The sequence below is a fragment of the Anomaloglossus baeobatrachus genome, chromosome 4 (genome assembly GCF_048569485.1).
Source record: "Anomaloglossus baeobatrachus isolate aAnoBae1 chromosome 4, aAnoBae1.hap1, whole genome shotgun sequence".
Taxonomy (NCBI): Eukaryota; Metazoa; Chordata; class Amphibia; order Anura; family Aromobatidae; genus Anomaloglossus; species Anomaloglossus baeobatrachus.
The window spans coordinates 481,397,330-481,409,800 of NC_134356.1; the positions used below are offsets into that span (position 1 = coordinate 481,397,330).

The window sequence follows — 12,471 nt, forward strand, 5'->3', positions numbered from 1 at the left end:
GAATATGAAAAGCAGTAGGTGATGTGCTAATGAAAACACCAACCAGGTAACATTTGAGGATGCAACTACGCTATCAGAAAGAAAAGAGTGATGAGTGGGGTGGCAGGACAGCTAAAGCCTTTGTCATCTTCCTGGCCTGCATACTTTTCCCACATGAGCAGATGAGACTGCTTCATTTGCTGATGGAGAGCCGTAGTACTTCCTCTACTTGAGCCAGGATATCCACAGCTGGCCCAGTGTAAAAGATTAATCGGCTGGCAGAGTGGAAACGTATTCCCACACCCAAGATGATTACACATTGGACTCTCCACCACCACAAATGGCTTTCAGGTGCTGTTGAACCTCCTTCACCATGCTGTTGAACTTCTTCAACCAACAGCAGTTGCTCCTGTGCAGACCGCAGAAGATGCAAATCTGCCCTTGGAAAATATCTTGGCTGGACGTCAGCTCGGCTGTTTATCGCTGATGCCACTACTCATCTCCTGTGATGACATCACACTATTGTCACTCAAATCTGATTTCCACCACACAATAATGATCCTCATCCCTGACTCGGCTGATAGTTGTCTCATTGTTAACTATGTCCATGAGAGCCTTGTCCACACACCACCTCCCCTTACCTGGCACCTCCTGATTACCAATTCTAGCTTTTCTGAGACTGAGAGTGCCATTACCACATTGGCTGACCATACAAGAAGAAAAGAAAAACTTCAGCTCACTACAATGCCATACAAATGTCCAGATTCTGAGAATGTAGCATGTATCTTTGAGACCGATATCCTTAAGGAAATTAAAGAGTTTATGAGGGAACCAAAAATGGCTAAAATGTCAGCTTTATTAGAACTATTTAAAACTACATAAGATAAATAACGTAACGTGTCTAAAGCCCACTTTACACGCTACAATATATCTTACGATGTGTCGGCGGGGTCACGTCGTAAGTGACACACATCCGGCATCGTAAGTTACATTGTAGCATGTAACAGCTAAGAGCGATTGCGATTGAACGGTAAAACGTTCATCGCATACACGGCGTTCATTTCCTAAAAATTGAACGTCAGGTTGTTCATCGTACCCGGGGTAGCACACATCGCAGTGTGTGACACCCCGGGAACGATGAACAGATCTTACCTGCGTCCTGCGGCTTCCGCCGGCAATGCGGAAGGAAGGAGGTGGGCGGGATGCTTACGTCCCGCTCATCTCCGCCCCTCTGCTTCTATTGGCCGGCTGCAGCGTGACGTCGATGTGACGCCGAACGTCCCTCCCACTCCAGGAAGTGGATGTTCGCCGCCCACATCGAGGTCGTATGGACGGGTAAGTACATGTGTTAGGGGGTTATTCGATTGTGCGACACATTCAACAAAATGAACGTGTCGCACATACGATGGGGGCGGGTACGATCGCATACGGTATCGTATGCTTAATTGCAAGGTGTAAAGCAGGCTTAAGACATCTCCTCCAGTTCATACCCAGCTTACCAAAGCTGACCCGGAAGTTGCCGCACTGCAATTGTACTGTATCACACTGTACTTGAGTGCGCAGGATCCGCCAATCCAGCGAAAAGTCAGATGTGTGAAACGGCCCATAGGGGACAAGGTTCCAGAAAATACAGGTGTTCTTGTTGGAATTGAGAGCCTGCAATGTTGAGGAGGACTGCAGAACACTGACTCAGATATAATAGGATTTAGACAAATGATGTTCCAAAATGTGCTCCGCTTCCTCCCCACTAACACACTAGCCGAAGGCAAGGAGGCGAGTTGTGACCTGCATTTGGTAGTGATACTGCCTAGATGACTAGTGCGGTAATTGTGCTGCTATACTGTGTGATGTGATAGCTGCTAGCCATGCCTGAAGTCATGTGTGCCTTCTGTGGCTGATTTAATTTTCTACATTGTGTAAAAAGGTAGTGGGCATTTTTGATAATTGACACAAAGTGAATCACAAATTGTTCTTATTCATTGGGTCCAGTGAATTCCCAAAAATTCTATACTAATTCGATACGTATTGAATTGATTCTCCCATCTCTACTATTTTATGATGTGCACTTTTGCAGACAAGATTGATGTTTCCCTACTTGATGTGTATGGCATGTCTTAGAAAGAGAGAGATCAAATAACTACTGACAGTTCTCTTAAGGCCTGAATGCCATTTACTCTTCCTGTGTATGTATATATTTTAAGTGAATTAGAGAAAGTGGAGAAATCTAGTAGAAGGTTATCCTACAATGAGTGTTTGTAAATGGCTTTATTTAAAAGCTGAAATTTAGCATTTTCTTCACCTGCTGGTAAATTTAATATTTAGGAACTTTCTTGAGTGCTGCTTTCATCTACTTCTAAACTGGTGTGTTGAGTGAATTAATTGTCACATGGTTGACCCAATGTTTAACCATATAGTTGAAACCAGAAGTTTACATACACTATCTAAAAGACACATATGAATGTTTTTCTCAATATCTGACATGAAATCAGAATAAACCTTTCCGTTTTAGATCAATTAGGAACCAAAATTATTTATATTTGCCAAATTGCAGAATGAGAGCGCAAAATACAATAATAGGCGATCAAAACGTAGTATCTGCGCAAAAATGGTACCATTAAAAACTTCAGTGGGAGACGCTAAAAATAACACATAACTGGGCCATAGATCCCGAAAATTGAGAACGCTACGGGTCACAGAAAATGGCGTCACTTTTTTTGGACAAACTTCTGAATTTTCTTTAACCCCTTAGATAACAGTAGACCTATACACGTTTGGTGTCTACGAATTCGTACTGATCTGAATCATCACACCGACACATGAATTTTACCATATAGTGAGCACGGTGAATAAAATATCCCAAAAACCATCGTGCAAAAGCAGGGTTTTTTTGCATTTTTTCTGCACTTGGAATTTTCTTGCCGTTTTCCAGTACACTATATGGTAAAACTTATGGTTTCATTAAAAATAAAAGTACAACTCGTCCCGCAAAAAATAAGCCCTTATTTTGGAAGATTGTCGAAAAAATAACAAACGTTACGGCTCTCAGAAGAAGGGGAGCAAAAAACAAAAACGGAAAATCACCTGGGGGTGAAGGGGTTAACTAAAGTAAACCTACTTTGCTTTTGTTTGAACTAATATTGAGTTACATTATGATTTCCAGTTAAAGCACCACCCCAGCGGTTTTATTTGTAGTGTTTTTTTTTGTTTTGCTTTTTATTTCATTGCTGGTGTCTTGCTTTAAATATGTCTTCTGCCCTCTGTCTTATACTCACCTTCCAGCGTCTTCATTTTTTTCTTTGTCACACCAGTTGTTCAATACTCACTTTGTGACCTACCAGCAACTCCAGTGTTTTATGAAGGGTGCTGGAGGTCACACTTCAATACAACTCTATGAGATCCTCATTCTTGCTCTCATAGACTTTCATTGAGCAATTGTGATATAACTTCTGACTTCCGGCCCCACGGGACCAGAGCAACGCCGAAAAAGGATGACAATGGTGGCGGGTAAGTGCAAGACAGGGCAGAAAAACCCACACTGGAGTGGTGCTTAAGAGAAAGTAGTGGAAGTTTTTACATAGCCTAGTCAAAGGGACACAGTCATGTGCAAAAAACGCTATTAACCTACAGATGTGGGATTATTCTGCAAGTTGAACTTTATTCCCCCCAGAAGATTTCGGCTTTCAGTCATAAGGGTGGTGCTGGTGCAGTTTCAGTGACCCCTCAGTGTATAGTGAGCGATGCTTGTAATTGAGCCCCCCCCCCCCGCACTGAGTATTAACCAGCTCAGCATTAGAGCCAGCTGTCAGTCACTGCCGGAAGCGCGGTAACAGCCGTCGCTCACTTATACACTGAGCGGTAACTGAAACTGTGCCAGTGCCACCATTATGACTGAAAGCCAAAAGCTTCCAGGAGGGATAAGGTTTGCTTCCTCCCTGCAGCAGGGCTCTCAGTGCAGGCCCTGGACAAGTTCAGATTGATATTTACCTTCAGATAAAACCCATAACTGCAGTATAAAAGCTTTTTTTTCACATGACAGGTTCCTTTTAACTCGGTACTGATCCACAGAAAGTTGTCTGTTTTCAGTGAGAATCAAGTTGTGTCCTGAATGGATGAAAATGCATGGGACTTTCTAGTACAATGCACAGCTCACTAGGGAATAAGATCTAAGCTTTTCTTCTTTCTAGAAAACTATGTCCGACATAATAAAATTATTTTGTTTTTGTTCCAGCTATTTGCAAGATCTGTGAATTATCATTTGATTCTGAACAGATTCTATTACAACATATGAAAGACAGTCATAAGCCTGGAGAGATGCCTTATGTTTGTCAGGTAATGACGGTAAAATCATTTTGGGCGAGTGTTGTGGCCTCTTCATTCCTTGCTTTGTTTCTTCTATCTGCACAGTGCACACCGTACACTAAGTAGTGGACATTTGAACATTATACAATTGTTTCAATAGATCATCTCTTGTGAAATACTAACTGGCCCACATTAATCAATGGTTTTCCCTTCCCCCTAAAAAGAAAAAAATGCAGCTCATGGATCTTATACTACCTTTAAGGCTATGTGTGCACGTGTGTGTATTGCATGCATTTATGTTGCGATTAGCACTGCAGCGTAAATGCATGCGTTCTGCGTCTCCTGCACAATCTATGTAGATGGTGCATAATCCTTGCGCACGTTGCTTTTTTGAAAGCAGCGATTTGGATGCTGAAATTTTGATCCAAATTGGTGCATTCTAAAATGCAGCATGTCACTTCTTCCGTGCGCTTTGGATGCATCTCCCTCTCTGTCTATGGGAGAGGCAGCATCCAGAACGCATGAAATCGGCATTTTTTTCTGCAGAAACACTGCATCCGCAGTGTTTCTGCAGCGATTTGAAGCGCACATGTGCTGTCATATCGCTGCAGAAATTTCAGCATGTGCGTGCGCACACAGCCTAATAGTACACATTTTACTCACAAGATTTTTTTTTCCACTAGAAATGCTGTTTTGAGCACCTCTTTGTAGTCTATATAACCCAGAGCCCTCCCTGTTAATCACAATACCCATCACTCATTTTGTTAATTCTATACTTGTACCATCTGAGGATCCACTGATTTTTAATAACTGTCCCTTTTTCTTTCTTGTAGGTGTGCAATTACAGGTCATCAGTTTTTGTTGATGTTGATAATCATTTTCGAAATACCCACGAGAACACAAAAAGTTTGCTATGTCCATTTTGCTTAAAAGTTATTAGGTCTGGAACGCCTTACATGCAGCATTATATGAAGCACCAGGTTAGTTAGATACATGGAGTTATCAGTATTATCATTTCCTTCAGTACAAACGGTAGCAAATATCTTTAGTTTTAACTTAAAGGGAATCTGCCAGCAGCTTTCTGCTACCTCATCTGAGAGCAGCATAATGTAGGAAAGAGCCTGATTCTAACAATGTATCACTAAGGCGGGCTTTGCACACTACGACATCGCAGGTGCGATGTCGGTGGGGTCAAATTGAAAATGACGTACTTCTGGCATTGCATGCGACATCGTAGTGTGTAAAGGATCGATGATACGATTAACGAGCGCAAAAGCGTCGTAATCGTATCATCGGTGCAGCGTCGGCGTAATCCATGATTACGCTGACGCGACTGTCCGATGTTGTTCCTCTTTCCTGCGGCAGCACACATCGCTGTGTGTGAAGCCGCAGGAGCGAGGAACATCTCCTACCGGCGTCACTGCGGCTTCCGTAGGATATGCGGAAGGAAGGAGGTGGGCGGGATGTTTACATCCCGCTCATCTCTGCCCCTTTGCTCCTATTGGCCGCCTGCCGTGTGACGTCGCAGTGACGCCATACGACCCGCCCCCTTAATAAGGAGGCGGGTCGCCGGCCAGAGCGACAGTCGCAGGACAGGTGAGTCCATGTGAAGCTGCCGTAGCGATAATGTTCGCTACGGCAGTTATCACAAGGATATCGCAGCTGCGACGGGGGCGGGGACTATCGCGCTCGGCATCGCAGCATCGGCTTGCGATGTCGTAGTGTGCAAAGTGCCCCTTAGTTTACTGGGTGCAGCAGTTGTGACAGTTCTTAGAAATAACATGTAGCAGAGCTCAGAAAGCTAACCCTGCCCACACCACAGCTTTTTGTGTACATTGTCTATTGACAGTGAACTGCTTAGCACAGGAGGGAGCATGGTCGGATTAGCAGGCACATCTTGGAGTACCTGATGTAGTCCAAGAAATGATAAGTTCCTAGAGGTAAAAGAATAATTGCAGGAAAACTGCGCACACCTTGATAAGGGACACATCACTAAATTCTTCCTTTTAACCCCTACTTCATACTGTCCTCAGATTACATGGCAAAAACCTACAGACAGATTCCCTTTTAAACCTTATGCATATGAGCACTGTTTGTATTCTTTTCTTTGTCGCTCCATTGGGAGACCCAGACAATTGGGTGTATAGCTATTGCCTCTGGAGGCCACACAAAGTATTACACTTAAAAGTGTAAGGCCCCTCCCCTTCTGGCTATACACCCCCAGTGGGATCACTGGCTCACCAGTTTTGTGCTTTGTGCGAAGGAGGCAACACATCCACGCATAGCTCCACTTTTTAGTCAGCAGCAGCTGCTGACTATGTCGGATGGAAGAAAAGAGGGCCCATACTAAGGGCTCCCAGCATGCTCCCTTCTCACCCCACTGTATGTCGGAGGTGTTTGTAAGGTTGAGGTACCCATTGCGGGTACGGCGGCAGGAGCCCACATGCTGATTCCTTCCCCATCCCTTTTTACAGGGCTCTGGGTGAAGTGGGATTTACCGGTCTCCAGGCACTGAGACCGTGCTCCATCTACAGCCCCTGGAGAAGATGCTGGATGGAGCGGAGTACATCAGGGACATGGCCCTGCTTCCTCAAGGTACTCTGTGTCCCCGTGCATTTGGCGCTCACACCGCAGCATGCTGGGTGTTGTAGTGCGCCGGGGGACATCAGCGCTGCGGCGCCTGTGCCATGGCCTCATTCAGCTTCGCTGAAGCAGGCTCACTTATGGGAATTGGTCGCGCCGGCCGCTGGGACTGCGGCGCGGCTGGCACTTGTAGTGCGCCGGGGACTTCAGCGCGGCCTGCGCTTTTACGGCGGCCGCGCTGATAACTAGAGTCCCCGGCTTTTGCGGCCTGCTTCCGTTCGTTCCCGCCCCCAGACCTGCCAGTCAGGAGAGGGGCGGGACGCTGGCCACTTCTAGGAATCGGTCGCGCCGGCCGCTGGCACAGCGGCGCGGCTGGCACTTGTGGTGCGCCGGGGACTTCAGCGCGGCCCGCGCTTTTAACTGCGGCGCGGCTGGCACTTGTGGTGCGCCGGGGACTTCAGCGCGGCCCGCGCTTTTACGGCGGCCGCGCTGTTAACTCGAGTCCCCGGCTTCTGGGCCTAGTCTCCCTTCGTTACCGCCCACAGCCCTGACAGTCAGGGTAGGGGCGTGACGCTGCATAGCACAGCAGCGCTGAGAGCTGGAGTATGTTTTGCATACTCCACCCCTCTCACTGTGTGCACTGTGAGTCCGGATTCCCGCACTTTCTCAGGCACGCCCACGGCTTCCTTCTCTACAAGGACGCCGGCAGCCATTAGTGTCAGTTTCTGTACGATACAGAGACAAGTGTGGAAGACCCTGGCATTCTGATAGTCACACAATCGCTGCAACAGGCGTTAAGCAGCACCTGTGGTGCTAACCCCACTAGTGCAGAAGTGCACTTATAGATATGCTTGTACTATATACATTGCACTGTTTGGTCGCACGTTGTATATACCCTCCTGGATTATGCGGAGGAGTTATCAGCATATTCTCTGTGTAAAACAAAGGTGCAGAACCACATGTTTTTCTATACAGCTGGTACAGCATGTACGGCTATACGGCCGGCAGGTTACATAGACTCCCATTGTATGCACTAATGGCCAGGGGATGAGGACGGTGTCTGCAGTATTTACTGACAGTTTTTCTGAGACTATGGCTATGATACTAGAAGCCTAGCAGTCCGGACATGTCTCTCACAATATGGGCACTGTTGAATCATTGATCCATGGCCCCCCTCAGTGTGAATAACTAACAGCTCCGGGAATGTCACACGCATCCCAGAGTCACGGCTCTGCACGGACGTCAGTCCCAGACAGCCTAAGCGGACTCACTATGAGCGGCCTCGGTTTCATCAGGGTCCTAGCAGAAGGACTCGCGGTGTAATGAGGCGGAAGTAGCGGCTCAGGGTTCTGATCCTGAGACCGCTCTCAATCTGGATGCACCTGATCGTGACGCCATAGTAAATAATCTTATAGCGTCCATCTATAGAATGTGGGTTATTTCTCACAGCTCCTCCAGTGGAGGAGTCAGCTTCACGTATTTTTCTGGACCACTCTGCCTTCAGAGAGGCAGTCCAGGAACACCACGCTTATCCAGATATGCGCTTCTCCAAACGGCTTAGGATACACGTTATCCCTGTCCCCTGACTTGGTCAAGGACTGGACCCAGTGTCCCAAGCGGCATCCTCCAATCTCCAGGCTTGTAGCTAGATCCATAGTTGCAGTGGGAGATGGAACTGCAAACTCAAAGATGCCACTGACAGACAGATGGATCTCTGGTCGAAAGCCATCTATGAGGCTGTCGGCGCACCGTTGGCTCCGGCATTCTCTCCCTTGGGGCACTCCAAGCTATTTCAGCTTGTCTTACACAGATTGACACGGTTACACGTACATCTGTGCCGCAGGTGGCATCCTTAACCTCTCAAATGTCTGCATTTGTTTCTTACGCGATTCAGGTTGTCCTGGACTCTGCGAACCGTGCGGCGGTAGCCTCCGCTACTCCGTGTTTTTAAGCAGAGCCTGGTCTGCTCGTTAAGTGAATGGAAGGCAGATTCTGCTTCCAAAAAAGGTTGCCTAACCAGTTGCCTTTTTCTGCTGACCGACTGTTTGGTGAGCGTTGGATGTAACCATTAAACAGTCCAGGGGTAAGGATTCATCCTTTCCTCAGCCCGGACACAACAAACCCCAACAGCGCAAGAGGCAGTCGGGGTTTTCGGCCTTTTCGAGGCTCGGGCAGGTCCCATTTTTCCTCGTCCAATGTGGACTCAAAAGGATCAGAGGAGCTAAGATTCTTAGCGGGCTCAGTCACGCCCAAAAAAGCGACAGTCTGAAAACCCGCTTCCAAGGCGGCTTCCTCATGACTTGCGGCCTCGGTCGGTAGCAGGCTCTCCCGCCTTGGCGATATTTAGCTGCCATAGGTCAATGACCATTGAGTGTGAGACATTCTGTCTCACGGGTACAGGATAGAGCTCACTTCTCGTCCTCCAACTCGATTCTTCAGAATTTCTCCACCTCCAGGCCGGGCCGCTGCTCTTCTGCAAACAGGGTGCACTCTATAGGCAGAAAGAGTGATGACCCCCGTTCCTCTTCAGGAACAAGGTCACGGTTTTTACCCCAAATTCTTTGCGGTACCTATAACAACGGGCCGTTCCGTCCCGTTCTGGATCTAAAAATGCTCAGCAAGCTCGTGGACACCAGGCGGTTCCGGATGGAATCCCTCCGCCATGTCATCGCCTCAAGGTCCCAAGGATATTTCCTAGCATCATTAGGCATCAAGGATGCTTATCCACACGTGCCGATTGATCCAGAGCACTAGCGTTTCTACGCTTCGTTATAGGAGACGAACACCTTCTGTTCGTAGCTCTACCTTCCGGCTAGCGACAGTCCAACTGGTCTTCGCCAAGGTCAGGGCAGCAGTAGTCACAGTCCTGCACTCTCAGGGTCACTCTGTGGTCCCGTATTTCGACGATCTACTTGTCAAGGCACTCTCTTAGGAAACATGCCAACACTGCCCGAACGTTGCGCTGGAGACTCTCTAGAGTTTTGGGTGGATCATCAACTTTTTAAAGTCAGATCCGACCCCGACCCTATCGATAACATATCTAGGCATAGAGTTTCTTACTCTCTCAGCGATAGTGAAGCTTCCGCTAGACAAACAGCATTCACTACGGGCTGCAAGCTCTTCTTTAAGAACCAGTCGCACACATTGAGACGCCTCATGCACTTCCTACGTAAGATGGTAGCAATGGAGGCAGTTCCTTTCGCGCAGTTTTACTGCGTCCACTACAATGGGACATTCTCCGCCAATGGGACGAGGAGTCGACGTCCCTCAACAGAGTCGTCGTTCTTTCTCAGGCGGCCAAGGAATCTCTACGGTGGTGGCTTCTTCCCACCTCTTGGTCAAAAAGAAGGTCCTTCCTATCCCCATCCTGGGTGATAGTTGCGACAGACGCGAGTCTATCAGGGTGGGAAGCAGTTTTTCTCCACTACAGCGCTCAGGGTACGTGGACTCAGCAAGAGTCCACCCTTCAGATCAATGTTCTTGAACACAGAGCAGTGTATCTTGCCCTACAAACCTTCCAACAGCGGCTGGAAAGCAAGCATATCCGACTTCAGTCGGACAGCTCCACAGCGGTGGCATACATCAACCACCAAGGAAGAACGCGCAACCGGCAAGCCTTCCAGGAAGTCCGGCAGGTTCTGATGTGGGTGGAAGACACGGCATCCACCATATCCACAATTCACATCCCAAGTGTGGAAACTAGGAAGCTGACTTCCTAAGTCGCTGAGGTGTGGCCGAAAGAGTATGGTCTCCTCACCCGGACGGGTTTCAGGAGATCTGGCGCCGCTGACAGAGGCCGGACGTCGATCTAATGGCGTCACGGCACAACAACAATGTGCCAGCTTCATGGCACGGTTTCACAATCATCGAGCTCTGGCGGCAAACGCCTTAGTTCAGCATTGGTCGCAGTTCCAGCTACCTTAGGTGCCACCTCTGGCATTGTTGCCCAGAGTACTGCGCTAGATCAAGACCGACTGCGGCCGCGCCATCCTCGTCGCTACAAATTGGCCGAGGATGTTGTGGTACTCGGTTCTGTGGTGCCTCACGGTAGGCTAACCGGGGGCACTACCAGACCAATCAGACTGGCTGTCTCAAGGGCCATTCTTCCATTTGAATTCTTCGGCCCTCAACCGGATGGTGTGGCATTGAGTCCTGGAACCTAGTGTCGTCAGGATTACCTCAGGACGTGGTTGCCACCATGAGACAGGCTAGCATACCAACGTCCGCCAAGATTGACCACAGGACGTGGAAGATATTCTTATCTCGGTGCTCGGCGCAGGGTGTTTCTCCCTGGCCGGTTGCATCGTCTATGTTTCCTTCCTTCCTGCAATCTAGGTAGGAAAATGGGTTGTCGCTCAGTTCCCTTTAGGGACAAGTCTCAGCGCTATCTGTATTTTTTCAGAAACGACGACTTCCTCAGGTACGCACGTTCCTACGGGGAGTTTGTCTTCTCAGCACTCCGTACAAGCGGCCGTTAGAGCCCTGAGATCTGAACAAGGTTCTAATTGCTCTCCAGATGCCGCCTTTCGAGCCTTTGAAGGATGTCTCCCTTCCCGCTTTTCACGGGAAGTGGCCTTCTAGTAACGGTCTCGTCTCTTAGGAGACTTTCCGAGCTAGCAACGCTCTCATACAAACTCCCTTCCTGGTCCTTCACCAGGACAGGGTAGTTCTGCGTCCGGTTCCGGAATTTCTCCCTAAGGTGGTATCCCACTTTCATATCAATCAGGATATCACCTCACCTTCTTTGTGTCCTCGTCCAGTCCATCAATTTCAGAAAGATTTGCATCTGTTGGTTCTGGTGAGAGCACTCAGGTTCTACTTCCCGCATGGCGCTCCTGCGCCACCCGGATGCACTCTTGTCCTTGTCGCTGGTCGGCGTAAACAGTCGCAAGCTTCCAAATCCACCCTTGCTCGGGGGATCGAGGAACCAATTCTTGAAACCTACAGTTCTACTGGGCTTCTGGTTCTCTCAAGGCCGAAGGCCCATTCTACCAGAGCCGTGGGTGCATCCTGGGCATTACGGCACCAGGCTACGGCTCAGCAGGTGTGTCAGGCACCCACCTGGTCGAGTCTACTTACTTTTACCAGGCATTATCAGATGCATACCTACGCTTCGGCAGACGCCAGCCTAGGTAGATAAGTCATTCAGGCGGCGGTTGGCCACCTGTAGGAGAGGGCCGTTTGACGGCCCTATCATGAGGTATTCTTTTACCCACCCAGGGATTGCTTTTGGACATCCCAATTGTCTGGGTCTCCCAATGGAGCGACAAAGAAGAAGGGAATTTTGTTTACTTACCGTAAATTCCTTTTCTTCTAGCTCCAATTGGGAGACCCAGCACCCGCCCTGTTTTCTCTGGGTTTTTCTGTTTTTTCGGGTACACATGTTGTTCATGTGGTATGGTTCAGTTCTCCGATGTTTCCTCGGATTGAATTGGTCTTTAAACCAGTTATTGGCTTTCCTCCTTCTTGCTTTGGCACTAAAACTGGTGAGCCAGTGATCCCACTGGGGGTGTATAGCCAGAAGGGGAGGGGCCTTACACTTTTAAGTGTAATACTTTGTGTGGCCTCCAGAGGCAATAGCTATACACCCAATTGTCTGGGTCTCCCAAT

The 12,471-nt window shown here is 48.3% G+C and overlaps 1 protein-coding gene across 2 annotated transcripts in view; it reads left to right on the forward strand.

Moving 5' to 3' along the window:
- The window catches only part of ZNF280D (zinc finger protein 280D), a 172,797-nt gene that overhangs the window by 115,181 nt on the left and 45,145 nt on the right, over window positions 1-12,471 (forward strand). For both annotated transcript variants that reach the window (XM_075345745.1, XM_075345746.1), the window contains 2 exons: window positions 4,208-4,308; window positions 5,112-5,258. In XM_075345745.1, the coding sequence (XP_075201860.1) occupies window positions 4,208-4,308; window positions 5,112-5,258 (248 nt within the window). The remainder of the gene's footprint in view (window positions 1-4,207; window positions 4,309-5,111; window positions 5,259-12,471) is intronic.